The sequence below is a fragment of the Python bivittatus genome, unplaced genomic scaffold (assembly GCF_059951505.1).
Source record: "Python bivittatus isolate LINGU-HERP-01145 unplaced genomic scaffold, Pbiv_v1 ctg000810_np1212, whole genome shotgun sequence".
NCBI classification, from domain to species: Eukaryota; Metazoa; Chordata; class Lepidosauria; order Squamata; family Pythonidae; genus Python; species Python bivittatus.
In genome coordinates, this window is record NW_028277111.1 from 742,792 (window position 1) to 760,642 (window position 17,851).

Sequence of the window (17,851 nt, forward strand, 5' to 3'; positions counted from 1 at the left end):
GATGTGGCAATACCAGGGGATAGTAGAATAGAAGACAAAGAATTGGAGACGATCATAAAGTATCAAGATTTGAAAACTGAAGTTGAAAGATTATGGAATAAACCAGCCATGGTGGTCCCAGGGGTTATTGGCACACTGGGTGCCACACCAAAAACCCTTGGATGACATTTAGAAAATATCTGCATTGACAAAATTTCCATCTGTCAGATACAAAAGGCCACGCTGCTTGGATCCACGCATACACTACGCCGATACATGACAACATCCTACGTTCTTGAGAAGAACTTGATGTGAATGAAGGCCAACCCCAGCTAAAGAACTGGCAGCTGTGATTTCATGTTGTATATAATAATAGTAATAGTGAAACAAGTTTTGATTACTTCTGAACATTGAATACCTGGCTAACTTTCTCTTCTACTTTTTGTTGACTTTTCAGTTTATTCAGAATTGACCTCTGACAAGGATTTCTTTGCATAGGTCCTTCTTCCATGCATGAGACAGGTCAGAAAGCCTGCCAAAAGAGAGCTGAGCTGAAGATGTGCTGGTCTTCTCTTTTCCTCTCCATTCCAGGTTTTAAGTATCTCCTAGAGCAGTGTTTCTCAACCTTGGGAACTTTAAGATGTGTGGACTTCAACTCCCAGAGTTCCTCAGCCAGCCAGAGTTGAAGTCCACATGTCTTAAAGTTCCCAAGGTTGAGGAACTGTCCTAGAGATTTCTCCACTTCAGGATCAGAGGAAACACCAAAATCTTGACCCCCACCTTCTCTCTTTGATAAAAGAGGGAGAGAAAACATTGTCAGGCTTTCAAGATTCTGTCATTATAGCCTAGATCAGGGGTCTCCAAACTCTTCAGCTCATCCCTTCATGATGTTTCAGATCGTTCATCAACCCCCAAACATTTATTACAATAAACATTGAGTGACAACCCAAGGCTTCTCTCACTGGTGGCTGACCATCCAACCTTGGGTCACACTATCTCACCGCTAGTCCCCTCACTTTCAAGACTAGGGACTGGCATGGAGCTCTACAGTGACCCCAAAAGATGAATTGACCCCACTTGATCTATCATTTATCAACCACCTATTGACCCCCAGACATTTACTGACCCCCCCTTTTGACCTCCAGCCATTTATCAACCCCTTGGATAGTCCCATACTGATCACTCTGGGGAACCCTGGCCTAGTTCAATAAAGTTGAGGTCCAGCTTGTCTTGGGGACTCTGTTTCCTGACCTGGCCTATTCCAAAGAGCTGCCGCTAGCCCCAGTCTTGGAATTTGCACCCAGAAACTTGAATTCCCTCATTTAAAAATAGGATGTTTGCACCCTGTATGAGTAATGGTTGACCAATTTGTGATGAATTCATAACATGCTTGATGCTGCAATTCATGGCCTGTGACTTAAAACTTGCAGTTTCTGACAAAAGGGCGGTGTAGAGAGCCAGAAAGATGCCCTTGGAGAAAATACACAGAAATGGTACAAAACCCAAAGAAAGGATGCTTTGAAGACTCATTCCCTCGGAATAGGAGGGAGGGAGGGCAGACTCTGTCCAGCTTTCAAGACTGTGCTACTATTGCCTATTTCAGTAAAGCCGGGTCCCAGTGTTTCTTCTGGAGTCTCTTTCTTCAGGGTCTCTCAACCTTGGCAACTTGAAGAGGGGTGGACTTCGACTCCCAGAATTCCCCAGTAAGCCTTGCCGTTTTGATGCACGAAAGCGGTGAAACGTTTTCGTTTCTCAAGCGCTGGGGGGTTTCAGCGTCTCCCAGTTCCTATAAAAAAGCCGGCTCCGATGCGACCCTGTCTCTCTTCTCTCTCCGGCTTCCCGTGGGGCAGGGGCAGGGGCAGGGGCGGGGAAGGAGGGGGCGAGCCCCTTCGTTTTGCCCGAGCCCCGAGAAAGTCGGAGGCCCGGAGCGCCGTCCCGACGAGCTCTCCTGCCGGCAGCGACCGGGCTGCGGATCCTCTTCGCTCTCCGTTATTCGTTCAGCGTCTCTGAGGTTTACCTGCTGGGGGGGGGAGAGTTTAACGCGGCGGCCCCCGAGGAGGCGAAGGTGAACGCCGGCGGCCCCGCTCCTTCCGCCGCGCAACTCCTTCGGTTTCTCGCTGCGTCGAATCCTCACCGAGCGCCTTGGCTGCGGAGCGCTCTCCGCGCCCTCCTCTCGCAAGGAGTTTTCTTGCACGGCCGGGAGACAAGCGCAACGGGCAGGGGAAGCGGTCGGTTCGTCTCCTGCGCTCCGGGCGTCGGCCGCGAATGCGTTTGGCGTCTGTTTCCTTTCGCGCGTTGTTCTGTTTCTGGTGGTTCTGCTTTGCGGTTCGCCCTTCGTGCGGGAAACCGTCCCCCCTCGCGCACCTCGGCGCCCCCCCGAGCTAAAAGCCAGCTCGGGCGGTGCGGCGCAGGATTGCGCAACCACGCAGCCCCCCCCACGGCGTCTAGGCGGGACCTGCAGCGCTCCAGACCTGCGCCTAACCCCTTTCTGGGGGGGGAGGGGGGCGCTGGAAGGCGGCGGGGCCCGGGAGGGGGCGCCCGCGGGCTCCCTTCCGCCGGTTCAGCGGCGGGGCGCCGAGACAAGGGGGGGCGGGGCCTGGGGGGCACGCCGAGGGCTCGCGCGCCCGCTTGCACGACGGGAAGACTGCCGGCCTCCTCGCCGCCTGCGGTACGGGCCCCTCCGACCTCCGCGGTTGCTGCGGCTGCAGCGGGGCCGCCTCCCTCCTGCCGTTCTGCGCGGGGAGGGCGGGGGCTTCCTCAGAGCTGCGGGCACCGCGTTGCCCGGGGAGGCCTCCCCGTCCGTCCGTCCGTCCGTCCGTCCCGGGGAGCCCGCGCGCCTTCCCCCCGGCGCCGGCCCGGATTCCGCCTCCCCCGGAGCGAAGGGGGCCTGGGCTGTGCGCGGGGCGGGGCGCTGCCTTGCATTGCCCTGCGTGGCGCTGCATTCCTTGCCGGCATGTGCAGCGCGGGGGTCTCGGCGGGGCGGGGAGAGGGGGGCGCGGGGCGCGGGGGAGGACGCGGCGACTTCAGTCCTCCGCCCCGTCTCTCCCCGGGTGGGCCGTCGATGCGGGGCTGCGGCTGAGCTCTGGCCGGAGAAGGTGGCCGCGGGTGCGGTGACCCTTCTTCGCCTGCCAGACTCCCCGGGGACAGGAGAAGGGGGAGGCTGGCCCCGCGGTGCCCTTCCCGCAGTGGGGCCTGCGAGGGACGAGGTCAGGCGTCAGCCACCCTAACCACGACTTCAGCCGCTACCGCCCTGCAGTGGGGCGGTGAAAAACCCTAGAAGCGGGGAAGGAATTTGTCTTTTGAAGTGCTTGATGGGAGAAAAATCCCCTTTTTTCAGATGGGAAATGCGAGGGGGCGGGGGGGGGGGCAGGGCTGCTGCAGCCCTTCCTCTGGAGGGTGGATTTTAGTTTTATTGGATTTAATTTGGATCCCCCGGTTTACATAGTTCCGGGTGACAGTTTTAGTTTTTCAAATTGGGATGCTTGATTTCGGTGTTTTTAATCCCAAATAACAGGTTTGGGGAATTGGACTCGGCTCAGGGTCAGTTGATTGGCGTGGCCTGTGAGCCCGGCCGATTTGATTGATTGATTGATTGATTGATTGATTGAAATCTGTTAGCCACCCAACTCCAGTGGACTCTGGGTGGTGTACAAAACTGGAGAAAACATAAAAACAGCTAAAAACAGTAAATCAAACAGATAGCCCAGACTAAAGTAATCTAATAGGTAGCAAAATCAAAAAACAAAACGGGGGCTATTAAACAAATAATAAACATCAACCCCAGGCTGGGGACCGAAGGCAGCTTTTCAGACCTTTCTGGAACACCGAGAGAGGAGCACTGGACATATCTCTGGGGGAATGTTGTTCCAGAGAATGAATAAATCCATAGATGAATAAAAAAGCTGGAAAATCACTCCTGATTGAATGTGTATCTTACAGCGTTTTCTGTTAGAATCCCCTTTCCGCCCCAAGAATTATTTAGGTTATTTCAATGGCTGTTCCATCCACAGGGACGCACGTGTGCGATGTTAGCTTCTTGGTGACGTCTGCTTTGATCCTTTTCATCAAGGAGAGCCGAAAGAGTTGTTTGGGGTGGAAAGAGTGCTTTGTACAACAGAGAGGGCCTGCTTTTTTAAAATACTTTTTTCTAAGGTTAGTGGGGTCTCTAAAGCGTGGCTGTAGGGTTAAAATGTCCGGACCAAAGTGAACAACTCTGAATATGCTCTGCCTCTAGATTTCAGAGGGCAGGCAGAAGATAACTCAGCAATGGAGAAAAAAGTCTTAAATCCAGAATCGGAAGAAGGACGAGAAGCAGCTGGAAAACTCCCCTGTGCAATCCAGCTTCAGTATATGTCAGAGCCAGCAGGATGGGGAGCATTTGAGAGGAGCAAGAGGGACCCATTTGTTGGGATGGAAGAGCGCTGGGAAACGCAGTGGCAGCAGTTCCTCAAGACGCTGCAACCCGTTCACCCAGGAGAGGGAAAGCTGAAGATGTTGGAGGCTTCTCCCTGGGAAGACCCCAAGGCCTTCCTGGCCTCCTTCGAGCAGGTGGCCCAAGCCTGTCGGTGGCCCAGAGAGCAGTGGGTGGCCTGTCTCCTGCCGTCCCTGAGCGGGGAAGCTGAAGAGGCCTTTCAAAAGCTGGAAATCAGAGACCGGGACAACTATGGGAAGGTGAAGGCCGCCATCTTGAAAGGGGAAGCTGTGAAAATGGAGGCACAGCGTCAACGTTTCCGGCAGTTCTGCTGCCAGGAGGTGGAAGACCCGCGAAGGGTTCAAAGCCAACTTCAGGAGCTTTGCCGCCAATGGCTGAAGCCGCAGAGACGCTCCAAAGAGCAGATCCTGGAACTCTTGATCCTGGAGCAATTCCTGGCCAGCTTACCTCCAAAGCTTCAGAGTTGGGTTCAAGCTAGAAGACCTGAGACATGTTCCCAGGCAGTGGTTCTGGTGGAAGACTTCCTGAGAAACCAGCAAGAGGCCAAATCAGGGACGTACCAGGTATGTTGGACAATATAAGTCCCAGAGTTTATAGAAGGTGGTTTTGGGGGCTGGGAACCTGTTCAGTTTATTGATTTGATTTGATTCAATATCATTTCACCTAGGTGACTCTGGGTGGCCCACAATAATTATAGCAACCAAATAAAAACAAGTTAAAAGAAAGGAAACATATAAAAAACCATCAATAAAACCACATTAAAACAAATAACCATAATCAGCAGCAGAATCCATGACAACATCACATTCAACACAACCATCATGGAAGCTCTCCACTATAACCAGACCCCAGGCATGATGGCGAAGCCAAGTCTTGAGGTCCTTCCTGAAGACCAGGAGGGTCGGGGCCAATCTGAGGTCTGGGGGAATGATGTTCCAAAGGGTAAGCAGCATGGCAAAAAAGGCTCTCTTCCTGGGTCCCACCAGGTGACACTCTTTTTTAGATGGGACCCATAACATGCTCCTCCTGCCAGACCTGATGGGATGGTAGATGTCACAGGGAGAGGTGGCTTCTCAGATAATTCTGTCGAAAACTGATTAAAGATCTTGAGTGGATGTTGACTCTGGTGACTCCATGGACACATCAGTCAAGGTGCTTTGATTAAAGATCTTGAGTTGATGTTGACTCTGGTAACTCCATGGACACATCAGTCAAGGTGCTTTGATTAAAGATCTTGAGTTGATGTTGACTGTGGTGACTCCATGGACACATCAGTCAAGGTGCTTAGCAACAGGGCAAGTGTGATTTGCCAATGTCTTTATGGGACTTTTCCCCCCTCTTTCACAGTGTAACCCAGTGTTTCTCAACCTCACCAACTTTGAGGAATTCTGGGAGTTGAAGTCCGCACATCTTAAAGTCGATGAGGTTGAGAAACACTGGTCTAATCTATAACCCTGGGATTTTTAATCAGTTTCCAGCCCTTCAGGTTCAACCTCTATAGGACGTCCAGACAAGGCCAGTTGGGTGCTACTACCTACAAAATGACTGGAATTAGTTTGCGTTTCTAACATGAATGCCAAAGGTTAAAACCACCTGGACCAACTTAAATGGCCTTGGTAAAATCCCCTAATTCAAGGTTATCTGGTTTGATCGGCTTTTGTTCTTTTCGTCTTGCCCTGCAGAGAAATGTCATCTTTGAGAACCTCATTCTGGGGAGAACATTCACCTCTGTAGCTTTCCTTGCCATGAGAATAGAGCAGTGGATCTTAAACGGGGGTAACTATCCCCAAAGGGGTAATTTGGGCATTGGGCCAGTCACTCCCTCAGCCCAGCCCACCTCACAGGATTGTTGTGGGGAAAATAGGAGGCAGGAGTCTTAGATATGTTCACCGCCTTGAGTTGACCAAATGTTAAAAAAGGTGGGAATAATATCATCATCATCATCATCCTGGGGATAGTGGAGCCATTTGTAATGGCTTGTTTTTTTGTGGGGTTAACATTATCCGAGACCAGGGAATGGAGTCATTGGGTCAAACAATTTTAAAAATTGTTTAATAGAGGGATGCTAAGAATACTGATCCAGAACTGTGAGAGGATTAGGACCTGGCCTTCAACCATCTTCACGGGGATTGGGGAACCACTGAGAGTTTCTTTAGTGGGGGCAAAGCAGTCCCATCGTTGTGAGAAGGAGTGTGTTACTCTTCCAGGGCCCAATGAATGAAGAACATGTCGATTTCTTATATTCAGAGAAAGAGACCTTGGAGGCTGTGAAGAGAGAAAATATTGAAGTAGAAATCAGCATGCTGGGTAAGAACGCTCTAGAAGGAGAAAAATGCAGGACTTCTCTTTTATATATGGGATGCTGAGGCCAGTGAGCCAAAAACTAAGGCTACATTTTGTTCCTTGATCGGTTTTCTGGAAGATTTTTAATGTATTTCTGTTCTAGATTATAGTGAGATTTTAAAAAAGCAAAAATAAAGGCAGTGACAATACAATCAGAATTTATAAATAATAGTGATGAAAATGAACTAAAAGTTTAACAAAGAGAAGAGCTACATAGTGTTAACATAACATTAATATACAAGTAGCTGTTCTTTCACATGCAGGTAGTCCTTCCTTACCGACGGCTCCTTTAGTGACTATTTAAAATTACAGTGGTGCTGAAAAAGGAGATTTATGACCGGTCCTTGAACTTAACGCTGTCGAAGCGTCCCTGCGGTACTGTCATCACGATTTGGATGCTTGGCAACTGGCTCGCACTTACCACGGTTGCAGTGTCGCATGATCATGTGATCACCATTTGCGACCTTCACTGCTGACTTCCCACGAACAAAATCAATGGGGAAGCCGGCAGGAAGTCGCAAGTCGCAGTCACATGATGTGAAGCTGGGATTGCCAGGATTGTCGTTACTAAGCAATTCAGTCACATGAACGCACTTTACAACTGCATCGCTTAGCAACGGCAATCCCAGTCCCAACTGCTGTCATAATCCGAGGACTATGTGTAAAAAATCTAATAATAATGTTTGCCAATCCCCCAGCTCCAATGAGCCAGAGTTCTTCATCAGGTGTCAAATTCCATATTTTTGTGACTATATTTTTAAACTATATTTTTCCCCAAGGCTGCATTAACATATGTGAGGAGTTGAAACCAAAAGAGAACGATAACAGAACAGGACCAAATCATATGAGTCAGAATTTTTGAACTTTTTACAGTGCCAACACACAAAAAATCTGATATCCCTCTTTCTAAAACATTGTTTGGGGAGTTCAATAGAACATGATTAAATGTTTTTGACATTTCTTGCCACTTGGGCCCATTGATTTTCCAAAATTAGATCCTGCAGTTCCTTTTTCCACAGATCATAGGTTACCAGTATTAATCGTCCTCATATTTTTTAGTTTTGTATCGGATTAAATTGTTGGTTGCTTCATATGCAGCATCTCTTAAACATCCAAGCTCCGGTTTTCTGGAAGAAGGAGTTTTGGAAAATGAAGTTCAGCTATCTACAGTATAATTGGATCATAACCATTTTGCACAACTTCCTCTGATTTGAATATTATTCTTTGTAAGATTATTACAATAATGTTGGTGAGAGCTAAGATGCCCTATCACAGCACTCCTCTGCCGAACCTCACAGTTTCTCCATAAATTCACAGGACCTCCATATTCACATTCCTGGATGTGAATAAGCAGAAAACAGAGGGGGGGGAAAGCTTTATGGTGGACAGGATCTAAAGCAGTTTTTCCCACCCTTGACAGCTCTCAGATATGTGGACTTCGACTCCCAGAATTTTCATGAATGGCTGAGCAAACTGGGGAATTCTGGGATTTGAAGTCCAGAAGTCATACATCTGGAAGTTGCCTGGTTTAGAAACCTTGATCTTTCAAGGTTAGGTACCAGAAATTGTAAAAGTTGTGACACACACAGGTTTCAAGATAGGGGTTTTCCCACTGCTATAAAAATTCTGCAAAGATTCTGTCTTGTTCATTACTTTAAAAATGACAAATCTTTTGTGCTGTTATATGTTGAATCACCAAAGAGGGAAGGAGTAAACATGTTCTTATTGTAATGTCTTGGTTCTTACCTGCAGGGCATGGAATCAAATCCTCAAGCCACCCCAGCCAATTGTTTCCTTCTGAAAGATTTGGGGTGGTCCAAACTGCTCTGAGAGAGGTGCGTGTGTCAACCTTGTGAAACAGTTTGCTCTGTACCAGAGTGGGGGTATGTAGCATCAGCATAAAGACATATTCTTGGCTGCCCATCCTCCTGCTCCCTTTGGATCAGTGTTTTTCAAACTTGCCAACTTTAAGAAGTGTGGACTGCAACTCCCGGAATTCCCCAGCCAGCATGGAAGTCCACACCTCTTAAAATTGCCAAGGTTGAAAAACACTGCTTTAAATTAAACAATGATTGATTTGTTTTATTTTTAATTAGAACTCCAGCTTTATATTTGTTAGTGTTGATAGCTGGGGAGAGACTTGCAAGATTGATGTCAGCCTTGTGAGGTAGTCCAGACAAAAAGCACAACTGGAAATACTAGCTCTAATATTATTGTGAGGTTACATTAACAGAATCTTCTAAGTCTGAAAGTACGTCTCCCTCTTCACCTTTACAGGCCAAGCAACTAGGGAGGGTCCCTTCTGAGACGTTTACCACACCCCCATTCCTTCTTCAGGGTCAGCTGCTGCTTATCTGATTCCAGTATTGTCTAGTCTGCGGCTCTTCCTCCTGTCTCTCAAGATCATTCCCACAGACCATTAAATAGTCAAAGACCTCCTGTTGCCAGAATACATAGAACTGCAGCCAACCTAACTTTGCAGGAATCACCTTGGGTTGTGCTCTAAAATACAGTATGGGACACTGTTTACCCCCCCCCCCAACAAATAGTAATGGGATAAAGAATCCCTGTTGCAATAAACCTTGGTCAGTGGGCTGACGTCTGTAATAATTGTTCTAGGTTTTGTAGTGAGTGTGAAGCTTTACCTTAATCCTGTTTTTCTGCGGCACAATCTCTGATGGGAAGCCATTGGCTGCCTTTTATTCCTTATAGGAATTCATGGATCTCAAGGAAACAGATGCGTGTTTGCAGGCAACCAAGTGGAAGCTGACACAGCCAGGTCAACAGACTGTGGCCTGGCAAGTCCTGCAGGAAGAACATGAAAACATAGATTGTCTAGGTAAGGAGCGCATTAGTCTAACTAACCTAGCAAAAGATTCGGTTTTCCTTTGGGAGACAAATAAGAAGTGGACCGTGAGAAAGTATTCAAATGTTCCATAAGCTTATCTCAAAGGAAGCCAAGAGTAGATAGGTTCTCGTGTATTCCTAGTCATTATGAATGAAGGTGCTAGGAAGACATTTGGAAGAGTAACCATGCAAAACGTTCTCACAAGATATTTTTAAATATTTGCAATCCTTATCAGCAATTGATATGGCTATTATGAAATAAATCTACAGTGTGGCTGGTGGTATGGTTGGTGGTCTATAGCTTAACATCTATAGAGGAAAGCAGGAGGTGGGCGTGATCCTATAGGAGAGAGAAGAATGATGCTGTATAGTGAAGGAAAATCCAGATTACACAAGTTTGTGAGAAGGGCTTATCTTGTTCTCAGAAAACCTCCCCAAAAGTTTCTAATCCTTCTTATGAGTAATGTTTTTATTAGGTGGTGTATCTACTAAGTGGCCAAGAGTATGTTTGGAGTTCTGTAATATAAAAATCAACATTTCTGGTGAAGGAGAACTTAATATGATCATTGAGACAACAAGACATGTGGATTGAAAAGAGACAGCAATGCATTGGAAGGAAGAGCCATTCAAAAGGAGATTAGAAACACCTTGGAATTCAGTGATCTGGCTGTGGTTAACGTTCCTTTCTCTTCCTCTGTAGAGAGCGGAATGGAAACTGAGATCAAAGTGGAGAATCCTGAGCAGAGAGGAAATGAACCAGGGTTAACACGCAGGACAGATCTACAGCTTAGCTCTGGGAATCTGCCGATAAAAGTGGAAATGGAAGAAGAAGGCTACAAGTTAAGAGAGCAGCAGCAGAAGACCTCCACGGGGTGTGAGAACCAACAGGCTTTGCTTCAACAGGAATTTACTGCTGCTGCTATTCCTGAAAAGGCCACTATGTCCAAGGAGGATAAAATGCCCGTGTTCTCCCAGTATGACGGAAGTTACCACTACAGAGTGGAGCGGAATACAATATCTTCTACAGAGAAGTTGGATCGATGTCCTCAGAGGCTTGAGGACAGCTACCAGCATACTTCAAATGTGAATCAAGAGGAGAAAAACATTGTCATTGAGAAAAGGTTTGAAATCTCTGGGAATGGAATAGTTAATGATTTGAATACATATCCAAGTAACCATCTTGGAGAAACACATAACTCTTCTGAATATGCAAAAACCTACAGCAATGTGAACTCACTCAGCAAATTTCCAGCTTGTAAAACTGAAGAGGGATGGTATGAATGTTCTCAGTGCGGGAAATGCTTCAATAAAGCAAAATACTGGAAGCAGCATCAGAAAATTCATACCGGGGAGAAACCGTACAAATGTTCTCAGTGTGGAAAGTGTTTCAATCAGTCAGGAAATCTGAAGACTCACCAAAGAATTCATACTGGAGAGAGACCCTACAAATGTTCTCAGTGTGGGAAATGCTTCAGTCACACCAACTGTTTGAAGATACATGAGAGAATTCATACTGGGGAGACATATAAATGTTCTCAGTGTGGGAAATGCTTCAGAGAGACAGGAATTTTGAAGAGACATCTAAGAATTCATACTGGAGAGACACCGTACAAATGTTCGCAATGTGGGAAAGGCTTCAATTTGATGGGAACTTTGAGGAAACATCAGCGAATCCATACTGGAGAGAAACCTTACAAATGTTCTCATTGTGACAAATGCTTCAGGGAAACAGGAATTCTGAAGAGACATCAAAGAACTCATACTGGAGAGAGACCCTACAAATGTTCTCAGTGTGGGAAATGCTTTACTCATACTAATGTTTTGAAGATACATCAGAGAATTCATACTGGGGAGACACCATATAAATGTACTCAATGTGGGAAAAGCTTCAGTCAGATGGGAAATTTAAAAACACATCAGAGAATTCATGCTAGAGAGAATCTTAATATGGTACAAGAATTCATATTGGCAAAGGACCATGCAAATGTTCTGAATGTGGGGAAGACTTCTGGGAAGCAAGAATTCTGAGCAGATGTCAATTTGAGGAATACTTATTTCATTAATCCATCAAGGAGCTGACTTCAGGAACAACTGGTGAACTCATAATCAGAGAAGCACTACATAGTTGTTTTCAGTATGGGAAATAGTTCGGGGAGAAGGAAGCTTTGAGTAACCATCATAGATGCAACTGAAACCTGCTAGGATACTTCCCCAAGACTGGAATATAGTAATACAAGGAACAGAAGCATCATAAGAAAAGAGAGTTGTATAGTATTACTGAATAAAAATTAGCGGAAGCTTAAATAAATTTGGTAGAAGGGTTATTGCCTACTGTCAGTCATCCAAGCTGTGAGGTGGTGGATTTTGTTTTCTGGCAGCAGGACTTAGATCTTAAGTAGAATTATGGTATTGGAAGTGGCCATTCAGGTCACCCAACATCCTGCTTAGGACCTTTTGAAAACAAGCCTGAAGAAAGATATGATTACACTCTTCAAGAAATGTTTGAGAGAGGCTATTCTTCAAGGGGCATCAAGCAAATAGGTTTGTGGTATGTTCTTGGTAATTCCAGAGCGTAGAACGTTGTAAAGGAATTTGGAGGTGACCTTGGAGAAAATATGAAATAATTGTTAAGGAGGGACTTGCAAACAAGATTACACAATCCAGAGATTGAAGCCAGCGTGAGAAAGAAACTCAACCCCAGCTTCTTGTTGTTTAATATAAGACGGGACAGAGAGAAACTTGGACAGATTGGAATTATTCTCTACAATAATAAAACAGTATACCTGGAATCCCTATGGCGTCTGTGTCTTAACCTGGCCCACCTCGAAGGGCTGACCTCAACCTTGAAAGCTTTGCCAAGATTTTAATAAAATAAAGGCAGGGTTATTTTGGGTTTCTTTCTTCCGTTTCTGGACTGGGCAGTCTTTTTCTGCCGGTTCCTCCTCAGTGGTTCTTTCAAGGCTTTTCTCTCTAAATTTTTTACAAATGTGCCGTAAGTTATTTAAGTTACAGGTAGGGAGATTCCACATGAATGTAAGGAAAATCTCCTGGCAATGTGAATGATGTGAGTATTTGAACCACTTATCCATTGAGATGGTAGGCTTCCTTGACCACATGTGTTCAAACAGAGGCTGGAAAGACTATGGCTGGTGTGGGTCTTCCGGGCCGTGTGGCCGTGTTCTGGAGGTTTTGTTTCCTAATGTTTCACCAGCATCTGTGACCGGCATCTTCAGAGTGCAGGAGCACAGACAGGAGCAGTTCTCTCTGTGCCCAGGGTGATGTGGCCCTTTTGTGGGTATTTATAGAGATCAGCGAGGGTGCCTGAAGGTGGGGGGGTTGGGGGGGTGGGGTTGGGAAAAATACAGCCTGCAAAAGGTCAAGGAACTCAGCTCAACCACCAGGACGCATGAACAATTCACACAATGAACATGCTAATCACCCTCAGCAGCCACTCGTTAACAACTCAGTAGAAAAAACCCTGCCTAACCCCCAGGAAGATACACACATATTCTGACACCAAAACAAGCAGCCACTCGTTAACCCCCCCCAACCCCACCCCTTTCAGGCACCCTCGCTGATCTCTATAAATACCCACAAAAGGGTCACATCATCCTGGGCACAGAGAGAACTGATCCTGTCTGTGCTCCTGCCCTCTGAAGATGCCGGTCACAGATGCTGACCAAACGTTAGGAAACAAAACTTCCAGAACACGGCCACACAGCCTGGAAGACCCACACCAGCCATCGTATTCAGCCGTGAAAGCCTTCGACAATACGCTGGAAAGACTCTTGTTACAGATGTTTTAACAGATTCCTGCACAGAATTGGGTTTGGACTTGATAGCCACCCTTTCTGACTATGATTCCATGAGAGAATTGTAGTGGAAGGAGACCATACAGATGTTTGTAATGTGGCAAAGGGGTCAGTTGAACAGCGGCCCTGAAAAGACGTCCAACAGTCCATCTTGGAGAGAGAAGATAGAAGTGTGGGAAGTCCTTCAGTTGGACAGAGCTTCCAAATATGAATAAGGCAATCCAGAGTGATCCATATCCTATCTGTCCTCAGTACAAGAATCATTTCAGCGGAGACCGAAGATAAGGGGATCCATGCAGGAAATGAACATTCACTTGGCCAAAGAGTAGGAGAAACCAGTCAGAGAAATACATCCATCCTTGGAGATGTTACGATCATCCAGAATGTTGTAAGGGTTTCATTCAGAACGATGCATGGATTAGGCACTGAAGTACATGCCAGTGAAGATGCGAAATGATGTTTCCTTTGAAAATCACCCTTCATGCTGACAGGAAAAAAGATAGGAGTGCTGTGTCAGGAGCTGTACAGAAGTCCTGTGTAGGAAGCTCGTTCCCAAGTGGGTTCTCTGTCTCTTCCATCCTACTTAATAAAATCACTCCTTTGTCATTCATCTGTGCTGTTTGTATAAGAGACAAAACCAACAGAAAAGAATTAAACAATCTGGATCCCCTACCTGGAATTTGTCTTTTTCACTGGAACTAAAATAATCGAGCTATCTGTCCAAACTTTTAGACCCTTTTGTGTTTCAGTGAAAAATGGAGGATCTCGCTTATTTGGGGTTATTTTTTAGTGGCTTACTTTCAGCCATTCTTACCATTATATCTTTGCTCTCAGAAGATATAATGTAAGGGAATTCTGTTTTTCCTTTTTGCTTTCATCGCACTCCGTGTGGGGTAAGCAGTATGGCACTGCATCCACAGAGATCTGTTGGGACACCTGCAAGACTGTTGTCTCCCTTGGGCCTTGTCTCAAAACCTCAACTTGGGAGGGTCTCACATTAGCCTCCTGGCTGGCCAGCCAACATACAACATACCATGTTTTTCTAGGAAAGGCCGAACCCATCAACAGCTGCACACAGTCTGTGGTGAACAGCAAGGGAAGCTCTCTTGTTCATGCAATCTTGTTGGTGGATCTCCAAGTCAGCTGCAAGGCCCTGGAACCTTGATTGCAGAGCAGTGGATGGAGAAGATGGGACAGTGACACTACAGGACATGAAGCCCCAGTGGCAGAGAGCCTGCTTGGAGGGGGGTGACAGGAGCTCCTGTAGCCCAGCCTGAAACCCACTGGTCTGTGGTATAGTCCTGCCACACCAGTTTCTTTGTGGTGTTTTGGACTGGAAAAACAATCAGGCTTTGAACAAAGAGACGGGTGGGTGTCAGTCCTGCAGAGTATAGTCAATAAAGTCAGAAGAATGATTGGAACTTGATTTTATTGATCTAAGCTAGAGCAGTGTTTTTCAACCTTTTTTCACCTGTGGGTCCCCCTGTCCAGGTCCCGTTACTGGATACGGACATGGGACGGTAACTAGTGTGTTTCTGATGTCATCAAGATAGCATTTGCAGTATAATACACCTTGTTTTTCTGTGGCCCCCTTGGCATATGCTGTGGCTCCACATTACATGTTTTTCGCTGTGTCCCCCTTGAAATATCCTAGGGGCCTCAGCAGACCATAGAGCCCCCGGTTGAGAACCGCTGGGCTAGAAAACCAGAATCTTGAAAGCCTGGTAGCATTTCCCCTTCTGTCCTCCTCATATCCAAGAAAGTAAAGGCAAAGGTAGTCACGTTTCTTTCATCTTTACTTCCTGGCCCGGCCTTAAGTCACATTTTGCTAACAGCTGTTGCATCATTTCACCCAAGGTCATCTCTGGTTCTCTGCAGCAGGAGAGGGACTTGACAAATGTTGTTTCTCTTTGCTAGACGTAACAAAGATTCCTGCTTTTCCTCTGGTTGTGGGGTTGCACAAGCCTTTGTTTAAAAATGTGGGTGGGTGCCGTTTGCAAAGGCTCGTGTGCAGGTGGGAGGTGGAGTGCCCCTTTGCAAAGCTCTTGTTTTTCTTCAGAAAGACGTGTCCTTCAACAGAGATTGAAGCTCTGTGTTTAGTGACACTTTCCAGCAGTTTACCCATAAGATACTCAGTTAATCGATAATTCCCTGGATCCTATAATTCCCTGGATCCTCCTCAGATGACAAATGAGCAACCAATAATCCCCAAATGATACCGTTACAAAGATTAAACCCTCAAAAACAGCTGGAAAGCAAGCAACCAATTCAAGGTGGTTTATTTTGACGCATTTCCTAAAACCCACATGAACCGGGGTACAAAAGAGGCAGAATTTTGATCACACTGTTATGGCTGCCCTCTTGACACGGGTTGTCATCCTCATCTTGGTCAACCTTAGGGACTTCTCAAAGAGAACTAGGTTTTCATATAACATGTTCAAAATATAATTTGAGCCTGGTCAGGGTGCTGAGAAATCAAAGTGGAAGTGCAGAAGGGTGCAGCAAAATGCATTCATTTTTGCTCAAGTATGTGATTAAGAAATTTTGCATTGCTAGTACATCTAAATATATAGTTTCTGAATTTGGGCATATGTCAAGAGAGAAAATTTAAATGAATTTAAATTTCATATGTCATTTTAAATGTCTAGTTCATACACAAGATGTGTGGCTAAATTAGTAGTTTTTTTTCTGAAATAAATTTATGTTTAAGGACATACCGTGTTGTTCTTTATTTTGGATTCACTAGAGACATATTTATGTGTCATAACAATGTATGAAAAGACTTCAGTGTAGTGGCCCGCAGACTAATGAACTAGTCCTCCTGTGGCTCTTGTGGCCATCTGTCACCCCTGGCTTTGGTGCTAGTAAAGCTCCGTAGGTCTTGCTCTATGTGGAATGCATTATAGTAATTTAAATTAAGCATTCTTGGCATTTGCTTGGAAGATGATCTCCTGGCTCCATAGGATCTGTGTTATAACTGAGTCGTTTTATGATTTCTAGAAATTTTATCTTTTTCATTGAAGAAATAATCTCCTTTTATCCCATCGGTGCATTCAGAAAGTCATCCATCATTAGAACAATTGCATGATGAAGTTAATCATTTCAGTGTTTCCCTGGATCTTTTCAGACAGGGATGAAAATGTTATTTCTATTAGTTTATTTTTTTGATGCCTAGAATTGTTCCAAGAGCCAGTCTGGCGCAGTGGTGAAGGCACCAGGCTAGCAATGGGGAGACAGTGAGTATTTATCCTACTTTAGGCACGAAGCCAACTGGGTGACCCTGGGCCAGTCCCTCTCTCTCAGCCCTAAGAAGGAGGAGAAGGCCAGAGCAAACCACTTTTGAAAAACCTTGCCAAGAAAAATGCAGGGGCTTGTCCAGGCAGTTGCCAGGAATCAACAGTGACTTGGGAAGAGGAAGAAGAAGAAGAGAAGGAGAAGAAGGAGAGAGCTACATAGAGACTAACTGGGAGTAGTAGACTGGGAAATCTTCATAAAGCTCACTCAGGCATCACTAAATGCAGAGACTTTAAGATGTGTGGACTTCAACTCCCAGAATTCCCTAGCCAGCATGGATTCTGGGAGTTGAAGTTCACGCATCTTAAAGTCGACAAGTTTGAGAAACACTGATTTAGAGAAAGCAAAGTTCACAATCTTAGCAGCTCTCGTTCCTTTTTTGCCCGCCAAAACATTTTTCCTGCCAGTGAGTTTCATGCACCAATCAAACTCATTTGATTATTTTGGCCACCTCACGCTTCCCCCCTCCCCAAAAAATAGATTCAGGTTATCAATCCATGGTTGACCCTTATCTGTGCAAATTTATGTCCTCACAGCGTCATCACAACAAGAAAATGGCGCCAGGTGATTATGTCCAGAGCGGCAAAGACTTCTTGGACATGAGATTTTAACTCTACTGGCAGGCCAAAAAGAACAACAGCACCCTTAAGCTTTCGACTTAGCCCTTAAATGTTGCTTTCAGGGACATTTCCCCACATGGATGCCAGTCTCTACCCAGAGGTGCCATCTTGGCATTGCCTACCAGGCTGTCTAGCCCCTGCAGGAGAATGTCTGCAATTTGAGCATCAGATTTGCAAGCCTCTATGTCAGTGTTTCTCAACCTTGGCAACTCTAAGATGGGTGGACTTCAACTCCCAGGATTCCCCACCCAGTGGGGAATCCTGGGAGTTGAAGTCCACCCATCTTAGAGTTGCCAAGGTTGAGAAACACCGCTTGATGTTGTCCATTCAGCCTTCCCAAACCCAGGTCTCTATTATCCAGTGACCCTACTGCCCGCTGTCACATGGGGCACGTGACAGCAGAGGGGCGTCCCTTGGTGGCCTTGACGATCTGCCAAAATCCCAACCCTCGCCACTAAGCCTATCGACCCGCCCAAACGGTGCTCGGGAGCGATGCGCGGCAGCTCTCCCGACGTCCACGAGGG

General features: G+C 46.2%; 1 protein-coding gene across 2 annotated transcripts; it reads left to right on the forward strand.

The window, feature by feature from the left end:
• The first annotated feature begins 2,559 nt into the window (after positions 1 to 2,559).
• Positions 2,560 to 13,233, forward strand: LOC103063443 (uncharacterized). 2 transcript variants are annotated; one of them, XM_088129455.1, is made up of 6 exons: positions 2,560 to 2,647; positions 4,214 to 4,974; positions 6,619 to 6,718; positions 8,507 to 8,589; positions 9,467 to 9,593; positions 10,302 to 13,233. In XM_088129455.1, the coding sequence occupies exons 2-6, from the start codon at positions 4,246 to 4,248 to the stop codon at positions 11,627 to 11,629; spliced, it is 2,367 nt and encodes a 788-aa protein (XP_087985581.1). In that variant the 5' UTR covers positions 2,560 to 2,647; positions 4,214 to 4,245; the 3' UTR covers positions 11,630 to 13,233. The 2 variants fall into 2 exon arrangements, with proteins under 2 accessions (XP_087985581.1, XP_087985580.1); XM_088129454.1 differs by lacking the exon at positions 2,560 to 2,647 and adding an exon at positions 2,989 to 4,131.
• The last annotated feature ends 4,618 nt before the right edge of the window (positions 13,234 to 17,851 follow it).